Raw genomic sequence first — 19,162 nt, forward strand, 5'->3', positions numbered from 1 at the left:
GGATGGTGGTGTGGGTGGACTGGTGCTCGACTGGCGGTGTGTGAGTAGTTACTTTCTTTTGGTCACTACACACACTGCTAGTTGAGTGACACTCCACGCAGTCCATCATTTTGTGTAGTTGCAGTGTCAGAAATGTGGGCGTGTGAAAGTGATGGGCCCTTGAATGGCGCTGTCTGCTGGTGTGAGTGTTGTAATGTGATGGGTCCGCGGCTGGCGGTGTGAATGTTTTGGATGTGTCACACGTACGAAAGGTGTATGAATGGCCTGTAAAGAGGTTGGTGCCTTGACGTGGCTTTACAGCTCACGAGCTGTGAGTCAGTGGTTCAGTTTATCATACTTTCAATTATACGCAGTGTATTTCATTTTTGTGAAATTACTTGCGAATACAATTGTATGTACTGAATCATCACTCACCCTCGTGCCAAATCCAACCAGTATGTGTGTGTGCTTGCGGATTAGATGGCTGTGCAGTAATATTTGTCTTTTTTCTCTTTCTGAAGTAGGGTGTACCTTGTCCCTTTTTGTGAATGTTGTAATGTGTTGCTTTTCCTTCCGGATGGTGTCAATGGTCTGGTGTGTATCAGGTATGAAAGGTGCGTGAATGGCCTGTAAAACGGTTGGTGCCTTGTCGTGGCTTTACAGCTCACGAGTTGCGAGTCACTCGTTCGGTTTTTATGCATTTATTTATTGACAGAGCATTTCATCTTGTTGAAATATCTTGTTAATAAAATTTTATGTACTAAACCATCACTTGCCCTCGTGCCAAATCCAACCTGTATGTGTGTGTCTTTGAGGAATAGATAGCCGTGCTTGAATGTTTGACTTTTGAGTAACTCTGTTAAGGTGTACATTATAGCTATAAATAACTTACTAAATTTATTATTGTTAAACCACGGGAGTATATGGTCATGTCTTTCTGGTGAATTCTATTGGTTTTTTTTATCCACAATCTCCTGCAAACTTGAAAATGTCTATCACAATTTCCATGCAATATTGTCCCAAGAATCGCATGCTCTCAAATTGCAAACTTAATTCATTCAAAACAATTTGGTTTTGCAAGGGTGGTTCCCATGAGATGTTGGCCCGGGGCTCAGTGGCCATCTTTGGAAACTACCAAACCCAAACAGTTCTGAAAACTAGACACCCGGGGGAGTCCAGGGAGGTATGGCATGCGTTGGTCCCCCAATGTTTTCCTACCCAGAAATCCCTGCAAACCTTACATTTAGGCTAAAAAAACACTTTTCCATACATTTTTGCGTGGGATCTTCGTGCCGGCAAAAATGTCCTACCACCCAGCATTCCCCTTGATCTCCCGAGTAAAATGATACCTCACTTGTGTGGGTGGGCCAAAGGCCTGTGACTAAGGTGAGGTGCTTAATTTGTCAATCCCAAACACTACAATTTTTAAAAATTCATTTTTAGCCTGTTCTGCTTTGGGGCACCTACACAAGTGAGGTATCATTTTACAAGGGAGAACAAGGGGAGCGCTGGGCGGTAGGACATTTTTGCCGGCACGGAGATCCCACGCAAAAATGTATGGAAAAGTTTTTTTTTAACCTAATTTTATGGTTTGCAGGGAATTCTGGGTAGGTAAACCTTGGGGGACCCACGCATGCCATACCTCGCTGAACCCCCCACGGGTGTCTAGTTTCCAGAAATGTGTGGGTTAGGTAGGTTTCCCTAGATGGCCGCCGAGCCCCGGGCCAAAAACTCATGGGAACCCCCTTGCAAAACCAGGTTGGTTAGTGATAGGTTATTTTGATGTCGCCTCCTTAGGTTTGGGGCCCTTGCCTGTCGCGGGTCCTTGAGCCACCCACGCAAGTGAGGTACCATTTTTTTCGGGAGACCTGGGGGAACGCTGGGTGGGTGGAAATTTGTTGATCCACGCAGATTCCGGAACTTTCCACCACAAAAACGTGAGGAAAATGCATTTTTTTCACAATTGTTTAGCTTTGCAAGGGATTCTGGGTAACAGAACCTGGTGGTAGGCAGTCGAGTCACCCCATCCTGAATTCCCCTGGGTGTCTAGTTTTCAGAAATGTATAGGTTTGCTCGGTTTCCCTAGGTGCCGGCAGAGCTAGGGTTCAAATACAAAAGGTAGGCTCTTTGCCAAAAAAGGGCACGATTTCACTGCGAAATTGAATTGCGACCACGTTGCGTTTTGCGCTGTTTCCTGTCGCAGGCACTAGGCAGACCCAGGCACGTGAGGTACCATTTTTTTCGTGAGACCCGGGGAAACGCTGGGTGGGTGGAAATTTGTTGATCCACGCAGCTTCCAGAACTTTCCACCACAGAAATGTGAGGAAAATGCATTTTTTTGGTCAATTTCTTAGCTTTGTAAGGGATTCTGGGTAACAGAACCTGGTGGTAGGCAGTCGAGTCACCCCATCCTGAATTCCCCTGGGTGTCTAGTTTTCAGAAATGTATAGGTTTGCTCGGTTTCCCTAGGTGCCGGCAGAGCTAGGGTTCAAAAACAAAAGGTAGGCTCTAGGCCAAAAAAGGGCACGATTTCACTGCGAAATTGAGGTGCGACCACATTGCATTTTGCGCTGTTTCCTGTCGCAGGCACTAGGCAGACCCAGGCAAGTGAGGTACCATTCTTTTCGGGAGACCAGGGGGAACGCTGGGTGGGTGGAAATTTGTTGATCAACGCAGATTCAAGAACTTTCCTCCAAAGAAATGTGAGAAAAATGCGTTTTTTTTGTCAATTTCTTAGATTTGCAAGGGAATCTGGGTAACAGAACCTGGTGGTAGGCAGTCGAGTCAACCCATCCTCAATTCCCCTGGGTGTCTAGTATTAAAAAATGTATAGGTTTGCTAGGTTTCCCTAGGTGCCGGCAGAGCTAGGGTTAAAAAACAAATGGTAGGCTCTTTGCTAAAAAAGGGCACGATTTCACTGCGAAATTGAGGTGCAAACATGTTACGTTTTGCGCTGTTTCCTGTCACAGGCACTAGGCAGACCCAGGCAAGTGAGGTACCAATCTTTTCGGGAGACCAGGGGGAACGCTGGGTGGGTGGAAATTTGTTGATCAACGCAGATTCCAGAACTTTCCTCCAAAGAAATGTGAGAAAAATGCGTTTTTTTTGTCAATTTCTTAGATTTGCAAGGGAATCTGGGTAACAGAACCTGGTGGTAGGCAGTCGAGTCAACCCATCCTCAATTCCCCTGGGTGTCTAGTATTAAAAAATTTATAGGTTTGCTAGGTTTCCCTAGGTGCCGGCAGAGCTAGGGTTAAAAAACAAATGGTAGGCTCTTTGCTAAAAAAGGGCACGATTTCACTGCGAAATTGAGGTGCAAACATGTTACGTTTTGCGCTGTTTCCTGTCACAGGCACTAGGCAGACCCAGGCAAGTGAGGTAGCATTTTTTTCGGGAGACCCGGGGGTACGCTGGGTGGGTGGAAATTTGTTGATCCACGCAGATTTCAGAACTTTTCACCACAGAAATGTGAGGAAAATGCATTTTTTTTGTCAATTTCTTAGCTTTGCAAGGGATTCTGGGTAACAGAACCTGATGGTAGGCAGTCGAGTCACCCCATCCTGAATTCCCCTGGGTGTCTAGTTTATAAAAAATGTATAGGTTTGCTAGGTTTCCCTAGGTGCCGGCAGAGCTAGGGTTAAAAAACGAAAGGTAGGCTCTTTGCCAAAAAGGGCACATTTTCACTGCGAAATTGAGGTGCAAACATGTTACGTTTTGCGCTGTTTCCTGTCACAGGCACTAGGCAGACCCAGGCAAGTGAGGTAGCATTTTTTTCGGGAGACCCGGGGGTACGCTGGGTGGGTGGAAATTTGTTGATCCACGCAGATTTCAGAACTTTTCACCACAGAAATGTGAGGAAAATGCATTTTTTTTGTCAATTTCTTAGCTTTGCAAGGGATTCTGGGTAACAGAACCTGATGGTAGGCAGTCGAGTCACCCCATCCTGAATTCCCCTGGGTGTCTAGTTTATAAAAAATGTATAGGTTTGCTAGGTTTCCCTAGGTGCCGGCAGAGCTAGGGTTAAAAAACGAAAGGTAGGCTCTTTGCCAAAAAGGGCACATTTTCACTGCGAAATTGCGGTGCGACCTCGCTGCGTTTTGCGCTGTTTCCTGTCGCAGGCACTAGGCAGACCCAGGCAAGTGAGGTACCATTTTTTTCGGGAGACCCGGGGGAACGCTGGGTGGGTGGAAATTTGTTGATCCACGCAGATTTCAGAACTTTCCACCACAGAAATGTGAGGAAAATGCATTTTTTTTGTCAATTTCTTAGCTTTGCAAGGGATTCTGGGTAACAGAACCTGGTGGTAGGCAGTCGAGTCACCCCATCCTGAATTTCCCTGGGTGTCTAGTTTTCCAAAATGTATAGGTTTGCTAGGTTTCCCTAGGTGCCGGCAGAGCTAAGGTTAAAAAACAAAAGGTAGGCTCTTTGCCAAAAAAGGGCACGATTTCACTGCGAAATTGAGGTGCAAACATGTTACATTTTGCGCTGTTTCCTGTCGCAGGCACTATGCAGACCCAGGCAACTGAGGTACCATTTTTTTTGGGAGACCTGGGGGAACGCTGGGTGGGTGGAAATTTGTTGATCCACGAAGATTCCAGAACTTTCCAACACAGAAATGTCAGGAAAATGAGTTTTTTTGTCAATTTCTTAGCTTTGCAAGGGATTCTGGGTAACAGAACCTGGTGGTAGGTAGTCGAGTCACCCCATCCTGAATTCTCCTGGGTGCCTAGTTTTCAAAAATTTATAGGTTTGCTAGGTTTCCCTAGGTGCTGGCAGAGCTAGGGTTCAAAAACCAAAGGTAGGCTCTTTGCCACAAAAAGGGCACATTTTCACTGCGAAATTGCGGTGCGACCATGTTGCGTTTTGCGCTGTTTCCTGTCGCAGGCATTAGGCAGACCCAGGCAAGTGAGGTACCATTTTTTTCGGGAAACATGGGGGAACGTTGGGTGTGTGGAAATTTGTTGATCAACGCAGATTCCAGAACTTTGCTCCACAGAAATGTGAGGAAAATGTGTTTTTTTTGTCAATTTTTTAAATTTGCAAGGAATTCTGGGTAACAGAACCTGGTGGGAGACAGTCGAGTCACCCCTTCCTGAATTTCCCTGGGTGTCTAGTTTTCAAAAATGTATATGTTTGCTAGGTTTCCCTAGGTGCCGGCAGAGCTAGGGTTCAAAAACAAAAGGTAGGCTCTTTGCCAAAAAAGAGCATGTTTTCACTGCAAAATTGCGGTGCGACCATGTTGCGTTTTGCGCTGTTTCCTGTCGCAGGCACTAGGCAGACCCAGGCAAGTGAGGTACCATTTTCTTTCGGGAAACCCGGGGGAACGCTGGGTGGGTGGAAATTTTGTTGATCCATGCAGATTCCAGAACTTTCCACCACAGAAATGTGAGGAAAATGCGTTTTTTTGTCAATTTCTTAGTTTTGCAAGGTATTCTGGGTAACAGAACTTGGTGGTAGGCAGTAGAGTAACCCCATCCTGAATTCCCCTGGGTGTCTAGTTTTCAAAAATGTATAGGTTTGCTAGGTTTCCCTAGGTGCCGGCAGAGCTAGTGTTCAAAAACGAAAGGTAGGCACTTTGCCAAAAAAGGGCCCGTTTACACTGCGAAATTTCGGTGCGACTACGTTGCGTTTTGCGCTGTTTCCTGTCGCAGGCACTAGGCAGACCCAGGCAAGTGAGGTACCATTCTTTTCAGGAGACCTGGGGGAACGCTGGGTGGGTGGAAATTTGTTGATACACGCAGATTCCAGAACTTTCCACCACAGAAATGTGAGGAAAATGCGTTTTTTTGTCAATTTTTTAGCTTTGCAAGGGATTCTGGGTAACAGAACCTGGTGGGAGTCAGTCGAGTCACCCCATCCTGAATTCCCCTGGGTGTGTAGTTTTAAAAAATGTATAGGTTTGCTAGGTTTCCCTAGGTGCCGGCAGAGCTAAGGTGCGAAAACTACAGCTAGGCACTTTGCCATAAAAGGGTCCATTTTTAACTGCAAAATTGAGGTGTGACCACGGCCCACACAAGTGAGGTACCGTTTTTATCTGGAGACTTAGGGTAATTCAGATTTGTAAATCAACTGTTATTACCTATTGAGTTTTGATGCATTTCTCCCTTCCCAATGAAAGACATTGTGTAAAAAAAATCTTTTTGAAAAATGACCAATAATTCTCATGCTAGTATGAGTAGTCCCAATTTTGAAAATGTGCAAATATATACTGTTTATAAACTCTATAATTTGTACCCAATTCAGAAATACATAGGTGTCTTTCATACCGATTTTTCCATGTATACATTTTCCAGTAAATAATAAAATACCATTGCAAGTTGCTGCTCAGTTTTTGGATCTGGGTTCTAGGTGAAACTACAAGTCCTACATATCCCCACAACCAGGAAGGTCTAACGGATGTAACGGTATATTGCTTTCCAAGAGCTGTCAAAATTACAAGAAGTTATAGGTGAAAACGTTGAGACAAAAGGCTGTTTTTTTCAACAAATTTTCAATTATTCCAATATTTAACTGTTAGTTTATATAAAGAAACCTTCATGGATTTAGACAAATGACCCCTTTCTGAATTCAGAATTTTGTCTACTTTTTGAAAATGTATAGATCTCCAGGATCCATTATTGCTTTCAAACTCATTTCTACCATTAACTGGAAGGAGGTTGAAAGCTCTAAAAATAGCAAAAATAGGCTCTGTCCCAGAAAAATGCCAAAACTGTGTGAAAAATGTTGCTTCTCTGACAAGACTGCCTTTCCCTAAAAGCTGAGAAAATTGAGATTTTAGCCCCACAAACCCTTTTTTGATAACATTTGCAGGGAAAAACCCAGAGGCTTTCATTTGCAACCCGTTTTTCCCATTTTTCTGAAAAAAACACAAATTCCACTGTATTTTGCTTAATTTCTGGGACCCCTCCAAGGGAATCCACAAACCCTGGGCACCTTTAGAATCCACATGATGTTGGAAGAAAAGGACGCAAATTTGGCGTGGATACCTTATGTGGTCAAAAAGCTACAGGGGCCTAAGCGCGCACTACCCCAAATCGCCAAAAAAAGGCTTAGCACAGGAGGGGAAAAGGCCTAGCAGCGAAGGGGTTAATCACTCCTTTAAGCATTGGTAAAATGGATGAGGACCTTTGTGCATTATCAAAGGTATCCTCTACTGGGTCTGTATGTATGTCTACCCCATGATATTGTGCAGCCCTGTGGATTAATTCATTAAACCCTATAGTGTCTTCTGGTGGGGAAGGCCTTGAAGGGTATAAGTCATCCTGAGGGACATTTGGGACATCTGGGGTGGTATAATCATCCCACAGGTCAGGGGATCCTGTAGGAGTGGTTGGATCAGGTATGTTACCCCCATATTATCAGAGCCATCATCCCAGTTGTCATCATCTGGTATAATAGAGGATGCCGGGGAATGCTGTTGTATGGGAGGATGTGGTGATGGTACAGGTGAAAGAGAAGGGGAAGGCAGTCTTAAGGGAGAGGTAGCCATGTCCTTCTTCTTTGAATGCGGAGCTGGTGTGTCCAGTGGTCGCTTTTTTTAAGCCAAAATTAAGTGTCCAGTGATTGGACCCTTAGCTAGAGTCTTTTGAGCAGGGTCTGGATAAGGTAAATCCTCTGCAGGAGGTCCATCTTTTGGTGCGGAGGAAGGTTTGGGCACCGAGGTGGCTTGTTTTGGTTTCTTGACTATGTCTTTCACTGGGGAAATAGGAGTCTCTTTCGGCTCCGAAGCTTTTTTCGGTTCCGAGGATTTTTTTCGGTTCCGGTATGGTTTTTTGATCCGATGGTTTTTTCGGATCTGAAGGTTTTTTCGGTTCCGGTGTTTTTTTGGAATCCGAAGCGGGTTTGCTTGGTTCCGACCTGAGTTTCGGTGCCGAAGGAGTAGTGGTTTGTATCGGCGCCGATGGCTTGGATGTAGGTGTAGTCGGCGCCTTTGTCTTTTTCGGTGCCGGTAGATGTGCGTCAGCACCGTGTGAAGGCTGACTCGAGCCCGAGTCGCCTGAAGGCTTAGTTGGCTTCTTAGGGCCGGGCCGGGCCGGGCCCGAAGGTGGGGCAGTAGAAGCAGAGTGTCGGTGTGCACCCGAGCCCGAGGGCGAGGGTGTGACCGGGGCCTTCTTCGGGTGTGTCGAGGAAGGGTCGGGGTCGACGTCTTACTTACGACCCGCTGCGCTGGAGTGATGTCCTCGACATCTGAATCTTCTGCCTCGGACCTGCTATCGACGTCGTGTTGTTCAGGAACGTTGATGCCTTCTTCGAAGGTGTCGTCCGGAATCGGAGCTGAAGATCTTTGAGCCATTGTTCTCCTCGCTCTTCGGTCCCGGATAGTCTTTTTGGAGCGGAAAGAGGCACAAGCTGAACAGTCTTTCGCCTCGTGCTCCGGAGAGAGGCAGAGGTTGCACACTTCATGAAGGTCGGTGTGGGGAAACTTCGACCCACATTGAGGACACTTTTTAAATGGCGTCCTTTCCCCATGAGCTGGAGTCGAGGCCTAGCTAGGCCCGAAGGCCATCGACGACGACCGAAATCGAGATCCTCGATGTTGAAGAGTAGCGTTGACTGGAAAAGCGCTCAAAACTTTTTTTGTAAGTTGGTTAGAATTGCGCGCCGAAGGAAATTGGTTCCAACACGAAGCGCTGGAAACACATCCGAGCCCGGTGGTGGAAAAAAAATATCTGGGGATAGAGCCGATGCCCATGCGCAGTATCATCCAAAGGAGGAGTCACCTATCCCGTGACTTACAAAGACTTTTCTACAACAAAACAAACTGCAAACATCCGGGCCCAACACTAGGGGGCCATCTATGCATAGTGTGTAATCTGCAGCTCATATGCCTCGAACATAAAGTTTAGTATGCCTGAACTCAGAATGTTAAAATGCATCTTTTAGTGAAGAGGATATTTACATTCTGTGTTTGAAAATACCACTTTTAGAAAGTAGGTATTTTCTTGCTTAGCCATCCAGTGTGCCACTGCTAGGATGTGTATTGACTGTGTGGCTTTAGTGACAGGGCCGGGGATGAGCATGGCTCCAGAGAGTCTGGATGAGTCAGGGATGGACTGATTAGACCTGGGCTGCATTTAGAGTAGGGGGAGGAGGTTTCCTTTCACCTGAATGGGCCTGGTCTGCCTGACACAATGCTGTCTCCACATCCTGCCAGGAAGCTGCACCAGAGAAGACAGAACTGGTTTTGACTGAGCACAGGGTTTCCCTGCCACCAGAGAACAAATATGTTTGCTGTATAAAAAGAGGGGCCCAGACCCCAGACTTTTAGATCACTGTTGGACTGCATGAGGAACCTCTGCCAAGGAGAAGAGCTGGAGAAACTGGAGGAGGAGTACTGCCCCTTTGATGTGTGATGTCTGGGGCTGGCCGGCAGTAGCTGTTTGTGCCCAGGAGAGGAACTGTGTGTGTATCCTGCTTGCAAAGGGTCTCCAGAGGCTTGAAGTGGAGCTTGCCCCCTGTTCAAGAGGTCTCAGGAACAGCAAAGACCTCACCAAGCTTCTGGGCATCATCTAAGGAAACACTGGTTTCATTCGCCACAGAAGAAAAGGGTAACCAACTCTCTCACCGAGTCCGTCGCAGGATTCCGTGTCCTGAAGGCACCGTAGAGAACACCTCCTCGCAACGCAACCCTGGGCTCACCGACTCTGTCAACGAGCAACTGGTTGCACCATGTCCTGTGGGCATTGCACTACGCACTGCTTCACTACACACAGCCCTCACATTATCGGCTCTGTCGCTGCCTGACTCGTACATCAAGTGGCTCCTTCGCCGCATCGTGACCTGCCAGCACCGCATCGAGCACTATCTCACTCTGCAACGCAAGCCTTGATCTCACCGACTCCGTCAACGAGCCTCTGTCTGCACCGAGTCATGAGGACACCGCATGCTGCAATGCTTCCATCTCACCTCGCAACCACGACGGTAGCCCCGGACCGGCTCATACCATTGTGTCGGCCGCAATAACAAACGGTACTGTGTCTGATCTATCAACGCTTTTGCTAACTTGTATAGAAGCGGTTGGCTGGAACAGTTAGACTGTCGTATTCAGTATCCCGGACCGAGCTATCGAGTCAGAGGAACTGTATTATCACTTTTTCCTGCAATTTAAAGGTTATTTGGCACAGTAACTATTTTCAAGAGTACTATATGTTGGATTTTTTTTGTTTTTGGTCTTGTTGGTTTAGATAAAGATTACTTATTTTTCTAAACTGGTGGGGTGTCCATTTGTAGTGTTTTCATTGTGTTACTGTATGCATGCACAAATGCTTTACACTCTGCCCCTTCGATAAGCCTGTCTGCTCCTGCCAAGCTACCAAGGGGGTGAGCAGTGGGTATTTTAGAAGAGTATCCCTCTTACCCAGACTAGGAAGAAGGGTCCCTACTTGGACAAAGTGCACACCTCTACCAATTAGAGACTCTCATTTCTAACAGGTGGAAACTTGGGAGTCCAGAAGAAACCTAGAGTAGAGTACCAAGAGCAAGGAGGCACAGGATGATGGAAAGACTAGGACTTGGTTTTCACTAACATGTCTGCATAATAGAGTGGTCAGTGACAAACAAGAATTTCTCATGGTACCATTTAGTAAAGGAGCTATTTGATGTAATTTACTCATAGGCAGGCCTGCTCACATATATGTAGCCTGCTCCTAATGTATAGAGCATTCTTTAATTCTATGCTAGTGTTCCCTTCAGGAGGAATAAACATGAGTTGGCAGCCCTGCCAAGTATCACGCATTAGGCGTGATACTAACGCATTTCAGTGTGGTGGTTCGCATCACCACACTGAATTGCAAAGTCACGCATAATAGGCATAGCGCTCCTTCGCTGTTAAGCCTTTCTAGTGCTGGTAACTATGCACCCTTGGAATGCTAAACTAAAGTTTGAGTGGCTCCCAGCAGGCTTTAGGGGCTCCAGCAGCTCTTGCTTAGCTGCTACAATGTAACAATTATTTGATTGCCACTGCGTAGCATACTGATTTACACGTGATTGACGTAACGTGCTGTTGTGTGTGCGTTTGCGTGGGCGTGTGACTGCAGTTCCTGAGTTGCAGTAGCTGTGGGTGCTCACTGCTGTAGTGGCAATGAGCGCTGCTCGCACCACAGTAATCATATTATTTAAAACATTTGATCGACATCTACAACCAGCGGCGAACCCGACCCAACCCTGAGGACAGGAATGCGGTGACTACTAGATCGCAACCACTGTACATTTCTGCCGCTGAATCTTCATGCTGCTGGAGTGGTTGTGGCCACGAGGCGGCCGGGCTCGTGACAGTTTGCAGCCTCTCAAGAGTGGAGCAAGATATCGCTCTCTCTTCTAACAAAATGTGGTTTAAATTATATTCATGTGCTGGTTATCTTTGCCTGCATACACTGCCTGTGTTACAGCTGAAGTCTTAGTGTGTGCCTTCCCAGTGTTGCTATTCTTCAGGAACTGGCGCCACCCCATCGACTCCCTGTTAGAGCCACTGACACCTTTTTGTGGCCACTGGGGACATATTCTGCAGAGAATCACATGGGCATTTACTATCTTGAATTGGCGCCATCTGCTGCTAGACTGGGCTGCTAGCGCCTGTTCGGTCACGTGAACAGACTGACTTTGCTGCAGTGTCCAGACTCAGCACAACCTGTGGCAGCATGATGTATTTTTTATTTCTTCAATTTCCTGCCAGTGGACCTAGGTCCCCATTAATTGCTGCCACCGGCCGCAGTTTTATTGTCCCTGACCTCGACAGATGGACACTTCAGGGCAGCCCATGACAGCAGGACGGTGTGGCACAGAGTTGTGACACCATGGGCCTGATGTCTGACTCCATGGGCCTGGCTTTCTCTGAAGGTTGCTGCATGCTTCCCTTAAAGTTCCCAAAGTTTTTAAATTCTACGGTAGGAACAGTTTTCTTTTTTTTTTTTTACAATAGAGTATTTCTGTTCTTTCATCTTGAATTGGCGCCCACCGCCAGAGTTGGGCGTCTGGCAGGTCCCGCTCACACTGCAGGGTCCGGACTTGGCGCAGGCTGTAGCAATAGGCTGTTTTTTCATTTCAATTTCTGGCCAACAGACCTAAGCCCCCAAGAATTGCTGCCCCCGGCAGAATTTGACTGTCCTCCCTGACAAATTGACATATGGACAATTCAGGGTAGCCCGATGCGGTAGGACGCTCCAGCGCAGCTTTGTGACTTTCTGTGAAGATTACTGCAGGCATTCCTCAGACAAGCAGGGGCCTCATTTTCCAAGTAGCTTTTATTCGAATACTAAGGTAGGAATTGGTTTTTTTTTATAGAGTATTTTCAGTTTCAACTGTTGTGGTCCTGGGCCCGGACATTCCCTATACCATGTTTCCTTCTCCTGTCTGTGTTTTCAGTTTGCTTTTTACTTTATGCCATGCAGTGCAGAGGCCCCTGAGTTCTGTATATATGTAAGCAGTTGTAGACAGTGCTTACTTTTGTTTTACTGGTTCTGCCCGCGAGGGAATAGGACATGGGAATCGGTCCTTTTAACAACAACAATGTGGGGACCGTCTCTCTCCTAAGGTGCTGTGTTTCACAGATAAAACCACTTCCTGACGAATTCCTTCTGTATCCAGTTTTCTGGCAACAATTGAAATCATGAGGAGATCACTCTGGTGAGTAATCGACATTTTGCATTCCAACTCAGGTCGGTTAAATCATGATCTCGTTCCCAATCGTCTGACATACTCCGCATTTAGTTTAATATCCTTGCGACCCCGTACTCCTGTTTCTTGTACTATCTGTACTCTACCTATCCATTATTTCACTTGTGCAGGTTGTGGCTACTCTACCGGTAAAATGTCGCTTTCTAAGACGCAAACTGCTAAGGCACATCACCGCGGTAAATGGAAGGCCACTAAGATTCTTCAGCCTTCCCTTCCTCTCCAATTTTGGAGTATTAACTGCAGATCGCTCCCCAAAAACAAATTAAATTTGAGTCACCAGACGCTCTGTTTTTAACCGAGACCTGGCTTCACGAAAGCTCTGGACCTGACATTTCTTTAGCCGTTCCTAACGGCTATGTGATGGTACGTCAGGACAGGGCTTCCGGGAAGGGTGGGGGGATCGCTATTATTTTTAAATCCATCTACCAATGTAAGTTGGAGTCGTTTTCCCTCTCTGGATGTGAGGCCGCTCTATTCAAATTAACGATTGGCCCTCAACTAACGCTTACTGGTCTTCTAATATATCGTCCTCCGGGCAATGCTGGCCCTTGGATATCGTCTTCGGCCGATATTATATCCCCTATATTACTTAAATCGGCTAATTTCACCATTCTTGGTGACCTCAACATCCATCTTGAGGACGCTGAAGGTACCCTCAGTCAGTCGTTACTGTCAGATCTCGAAGTTTTCAATCTTTCACTTCGAAACTCTGGGGCTACCCATTCAGCAGGTCACCTGTTAGACCCAATCATTTCTAACTTACCCTATGACTGCTCCCAAAGGGCCCGCCCACTAGAATGGACTGATCATTTTGCGGTACATTTTGTGTTACCTCTTTGTTCATCTAATGCTAAGCCTTGTGCTGGTAAGAGCAAGCTTTCTTATCGGTGGGACAAGCTTAATATGGTGGCATTTAATCAACACCTTTCTGAATCTATCCCGACTTTGGAAAAATCTAGATTAGAATCTAATGCTGCAGTGTCCCAGTGGCTAAGGGATGCTGTAACTGCACTTCTCCCTCCCATATCTAAGAATCACAGATCTCTTTATCCTCCCGCACCTTGGTTCTCAGAGGAGCTAAAATCACAACGAGCCAAGTGCAAGGCATTACAAAGAAAATGGAGGCGTTTCTATTCAATCCCCAGTAAGGCAGCTTATAAAGAGGCACTAAAGAGATATCATGTTAACTGTAAACTGGCCAAGGCCACTTTTACGGCATCTACGATCACTCAAGCCCAGAATTGTCCGCGGACTCTTTTTACAATGATAAAGAAGCTAACAGGAGCAGACACGGTACCTTCTCCTCCGGCTTTGGACAAACCACAGTGTGATGCCATTGCTGATTTCTTTATTTCTAAGGTGGAGCGTATTCATGAATTTTTGTCTACCTCCCCCCCATCTGCTGAGTCCTCACTGGTGGTTACTTCTGGGAGTCTTCCCCTCCCTTCAACGATCATCAACGACTGGTCTTTGTTTGATGACACTACCTTTTTATCGTGCCTAAATAGTATCAGGTCAGGCTCCCCTCGGGACCCTGTCCCTATGAAAATGTTAAAACTGTTGGACCTCGAGCCACGGAGAGTCCTAATGAGACTTTTGAATACCTCTCTTATAAAGTCTACGATGGCACAGGAGTGGAAACATGCTATGGTCGTTCCCTTGTTGAAGAAGACCGGCGCTGACATCACGAACTTAGCAAATTTTAGGCCCATATCCCTGCTGCCTGCATGCTCTAAAATTTTAGAACGACATGTGAACACCCAGCTTAATTCGTTTGTCGAAAATGTGGGATATCTCCATCCGTCCCAATCCGGGTTTCGCGCACATTATTCCACTGAATCCGCACTCCTTGGGGTGACGGAGAGGCTTCGGCACGGTATCGATCGCGGGGAGACCTTTGCACTCATCCTTTTGGATTTGAGTGCAGCGTTCGATACCGTGTCTCATTCCATCCTTCTTGACTCTCTCCGCTCCCTTGGTGTTGCTGGATCTGCGCTGGCCTGGATTGCCTCCTTTTTAAGAGGACGCACCTTTCAGGTATTTTCGACAGAAGCCGAATCTGCTGTCTACTCATCAGCATACGGCGTCCCCCAGGGGTCGATTCTCAGCCCTTTGCTGTTTAATATCTACATCAGACCCCTTGCCACCATCGTGGAGGACGCCGGCCTAACAATCTATTTGTATGCTGACGACACGCAGATAGTGTTCTCTCTCTCTAGCAGTGAGGGCCATGAGGTCTCTGCTTTGAAGTCTGGCCTATCACGCGTTGCTGCCTGGATGCACGACCATCTGCTCAAGCTCAACGGTGATAAGACCGAGGTTGTTATTTTGGGCAAAAATAAAGATCTGTGGGGCCCTCGACATTGGCCCTGCGACATGGGTCCTCTGCCGAATCCAACCCCCGTAGCCCGCAACCTCGGCTTTCTTATTGACGATAAGCTCTCAATGAGACAGCAGGTAACAAAGGTCGCTGCAATCTGTTTCTCCATCTTAAGATGGTTGCAGAAGATCTTATGGATGTTACCTTGCTCTACTCGGAGAACTGTCGTCCAGGCTCTTGTGATCTCCCGCATCGACTATGGGAATGTGCTTTATCTTGGGGCCGATAAGGCCACAATAAACAAACTCCAGGTGGTGCAAAATTCATCAGCTCGTTTATTGTGTAATGTACCCCGGAGATCTTCTGCAGCCAAGGCTCTGTGTGACCTTCATTGGCTTAAGGTCCCGAACCGCGTACAATTTAAAACCTTATGTCTTCTTTTTAAAATTCGGCAGGGCTCTGCTCCTAAATACCTGCAGAACTTGGTTCAAGTCTATGAGCCTGGTCGTACTTGAAGATCCTCCACCAGTGGCAATCTCTTGGTCCCTAGAATTAAATTGGCAAAAATGGGCGGCCGCTCGTTTTTCTATCTTGGTCCAAGGATGTGGAATGCTCTTCCGCCGGCTCTGAAAGCCGAGACTGATCTCCTCTCATTTCGGAAAAAATTAAAGACTCTTTTGTTTAATTGATCCGTCTGCACTGTTTGGGCTTTTTGCTTGCTTTCTTCTCTTGTCTGTCCCTGGCGCCGGGAAACCCATTGAGGGTAGCTGTGCGCAATACAAGTTTAGATAAATAAATAAATAAATAAATAAATAATGTTCCTGCTGGATCAATATCAGTGTTTTGTCTAGTGGCAGTTTTCACCCAACTTGAAGTAGCACAGAGGGTTAATATGCCTGCTGCAAAGAACGTGTGCATGCAGATCACTAAAGTGCTTATGTGGGTAGCTCAGTGGGATACTCCTTTTGTCACAGAGATCCTTTTGTTACTTACAGTTCATAAATTACAATCGTAAAATGTAATCCTAATAAAACACAATTACTTATGAACTGCAATAAAGGGCCTGTATTCAAACTGCATTGTATAGGTTCGAACATTATGTTTCCTCTCAGGCTTTCATTATCCTAATCTTGATAAAAGATTTAGTCGGGTTAGGAAAACATTGTTTTTAGTAAAACCAACCACTGTTGTATTTTTTAAATTCAATGTCTGTGCTTCTCGGAACCACTCTTAAAATATATGGCCTACTAGTAGGGATGACGTGATTCTACAATTTGTAATCCTCGCCTGTATTATGTAGGATTTCCTATAGACTGATTTACACACTTATTATTCATTGTGTGATGTAAAGTGCTCTGACATCCTACACTAGTAAGATAAGCGCTGTAAAATAAATGAATCGCATGAAAGAGAGAGAGATGTGCCCTTCCATATCAGGTGATTTGCAGCAGTTTTAGGATCTTTGTGAGGTAACGGGTTTTTAGGAACCCGTTTGGTGCCAGGGGATAACACCCAAAGACCTCTGAGTTCTCCCTTGTTCCGGACCACAGAAACACTGAGTCTTCTAGTCGCAGTCAGAGATCAAGTTTTATTGGCAACTACCAAGTAACAGGTGTCCTAGAAGCACGACAAACACGGGTCATGTGTTCTCAGGAGACTGTTCGTTTTTACAGAACCAGCCTTCTCCTTATATACAAAAATAATAGCTGCAAGCAAGAATTCTTGAGTTTATGATATGGCTATACACATATTTCTACAATAATACAAAAGAGCGAAGTCATGTAGGCAAGCCCGTATTTTAGATGTCCAATTCGTGATAGATTACCCAGCCAAGCCCGGAACTCCCATCAGATATCGGTGAAGCCCCAATAAAAGAAGGCACCTCCTAGTCATAAAACTGGCCATAAACAGGGAACGCGGACAGGCGTGTGTGTAGAAAACATGATCTGGATGTAGTGAATGGTTTGGGGCATGTTATGCATTGATGCTATCGTATTAGGCCACTGGGCGAGGAGCTGCCCAAACAGGTTTGGCTGGAGGCAAGGGAGTCAGTTGGGACAGGTCAGGGGGGAGTCAGGGAAGGTGGACGTGTCCTTTTAGATCAAGCTCGACCTTTAATTGACTTATCATGAGGGCAAGACACAAGATGGATACCGTTTACAAAATGGAGTCTGAGGGGTCGGGACGGAAACTACGATTTAGGGGTGTTAGCATGTCTCGATCATGACGCAAATGCATAGGAATGATGTCCTAATCATTATCGGTTCGTCGACACCAAATTCGTCATGGTACGTTGATGTTTCGGGACACGGGTATCGGACCTCGATACCGGGACAACAGTAGGGTCCAGAATTTCAGAACCACATTTGTGTTTCTCATTGCTCATATGAGTGTAACTTCTGGTATTTATCTGTTTTTATGTACATCATTGCTTGATTTTACTCCCGAGAAAGCGTCACTCTTAAGTGTCACACATTGGTCATTGAATGTCACTCATAAGTACACTGAAACTTTGGAAATGTCACACATAAGCAATCTGAAACCTTGGCAGCTATGAGTTGGGTCCGGAGTTTATTTAAAAAGTATAGACTTTTTTCTTGCCCAGTTTTAACCCCCACGTACCTTTTTCTTATAAAGTTTAGCAAATCGGTCTCTGAGCTCCACAAAGGTAGGCTTTACACAGGTGTTGTTTGCCAGTGCAAGGAGTGAGTGAGAATGACCAACAGGAGGCACGGAACACAAGCCTGTTTTCCACCCCTCCTGATTCCAGGAGACGAACTGAAGTGAAGGCTTTAGCCTGAAGAATAGAAATGTTTTAACAAGCTGTTATTGTACTGTTCTCTCGAAAGACTGAATGAAAGACATGTTAGAGTCCACTATTTATTGAACATACCACCAAGCACCTTGAAAGACACTCATTTAAACTTCACATACTTCATGTTAAATTGCTGCCTTACAGGTTACAAAACTTATGCAAAGACAATTCAGACTAAGGGACATAATAGGAAAATGCAGAGCATAAGTGAAGACATTACTGAGTTAATGAAACCAGGGAAACGTGTTTCTAATCTCGTCATGTTAAAAATATTCAGAAGAATCGGGTATTCAAATGTTGTGCACGAGTAGCATGTACATGTGGCACACATTTTAGAATCTAAAGTAAAAGCAAAATTAATCCAAGCAATGTAATTTTGGCTCCAAATGTTACTCTTACCTTTATGAAGAACTATATTAAAAACAAGTTTAAAAGGATTATTTTGCTAATCACCTGCCTCTGCCTTAGGTACTGCATTTCTAATGTTTTTCACACTTTTCTCAGTTTTCCTCTCAAATGCAGAAACATACGAAACTTTTAAAACATGTAAAACACTGTACCGAACGAGTAAAATTTAAGAACGTTAATATCCAACCTCTCAATGTTTCTTCGAAGGTCTGAAATCTGTACATTTCCTCGAACCATAAGCGCACAGGCAAGATACAGATTGTGCTTGGGGTCAGCCCGAATAAGCTGATGATCTTTGCTAAAAGCGTCAGAAAACATCTGGTCCAACCTAAATAAAATAGGCAATACACAGTTGTTTCAACGCGCTTTCCAAAATGTAAACAAATAAAAAAAGAATTGCCACTTATGACAGATTAAATGAAATGGCGCAGTATTTAAGAAAATGAAAAAAAGGTTTCAACATCTCACACAGAATATGCTAAAGATTGATCAAGAAGTAATTTATGCTAAAATGTTCACACACTTCAATTAAGTGCTGTACTTTTTATCCAAACACAACAATGATGGACAGAATGTGGATCAATGTCACACATTCACCCCAGTCCAAAGATCTGGGCCCAAATCCATCGTTTTTCCACTCCACACCACCCTGGGTTAGACAATGGCGATATGCAAATCAGCGCTGACCCTGTGCCCCATGGGAACAGTCCAGTCCGAACTACAAAAGCCATGTCCTTCCCAGAACGGAAACAAGCATCCGAGGACCGGCCCGGTTTCGAGGTAACACCTCTCATCAGCCCGGCTAGCTTGATTCCAGTGGTGTGGAGTGCCTGGGACTCACGTCTGAGCATACCCAGTACACTTAGAGCGGTAATTGCAAACACAACAATGATGGACAGAATGTGGATCAATGTCACACATTCACCCCAGTCCAAAGATCTGGGCCCAAATCCATCGTTTTTCCACAC

General features: G+C 45.6%; 1 protein-coding gene across 5 annotated transcripts in view; it reads right to left on the reverse strand.

Annotated features, from left to right (window-relative positions):
- The window catches only part of TUBE1 (tubulin epsilon 1), a 202,338-nt gene that overhangs the window by 17,667 nt on the left and 165,509 nt on the right, over nucleotides 1-19,162 (reverse strand). For all 5 annotated transcript variants that reach the window (XM_078648563.1, XM_078648564.1, XM_078648565.1 and 2 more), the window contains 2 exons: nucleotides 18,382-18,522; nucleotides 17,594-17,768 (listed from right to left, as the gene is read on the reverse strand). In XM_078648563.1, the coding sequence (XP_078504689.1) occupies nucleotides 17,594-17,768; nucleotides 18,382-18,522 (316 nt within the window). The remainder of the gene's footprint in view (nucleotides 1-17,593; nucleotides 17,769-18,381; nucleotides 18,523-19,162) is intronic.

Source organism: Lissotriton helveticus, chromosome 6 (assembly GCF_964261635.1).
Source record: "Lissotriton helveticus chromosome 6, aLisHel1.1, whole genome shotgun sequence".
NCBI lineage: Eukaryota > Metazoa > Chordata > Amphibia > Caudata > Salamandridae > Lissotriton > Lissotriton helveticus.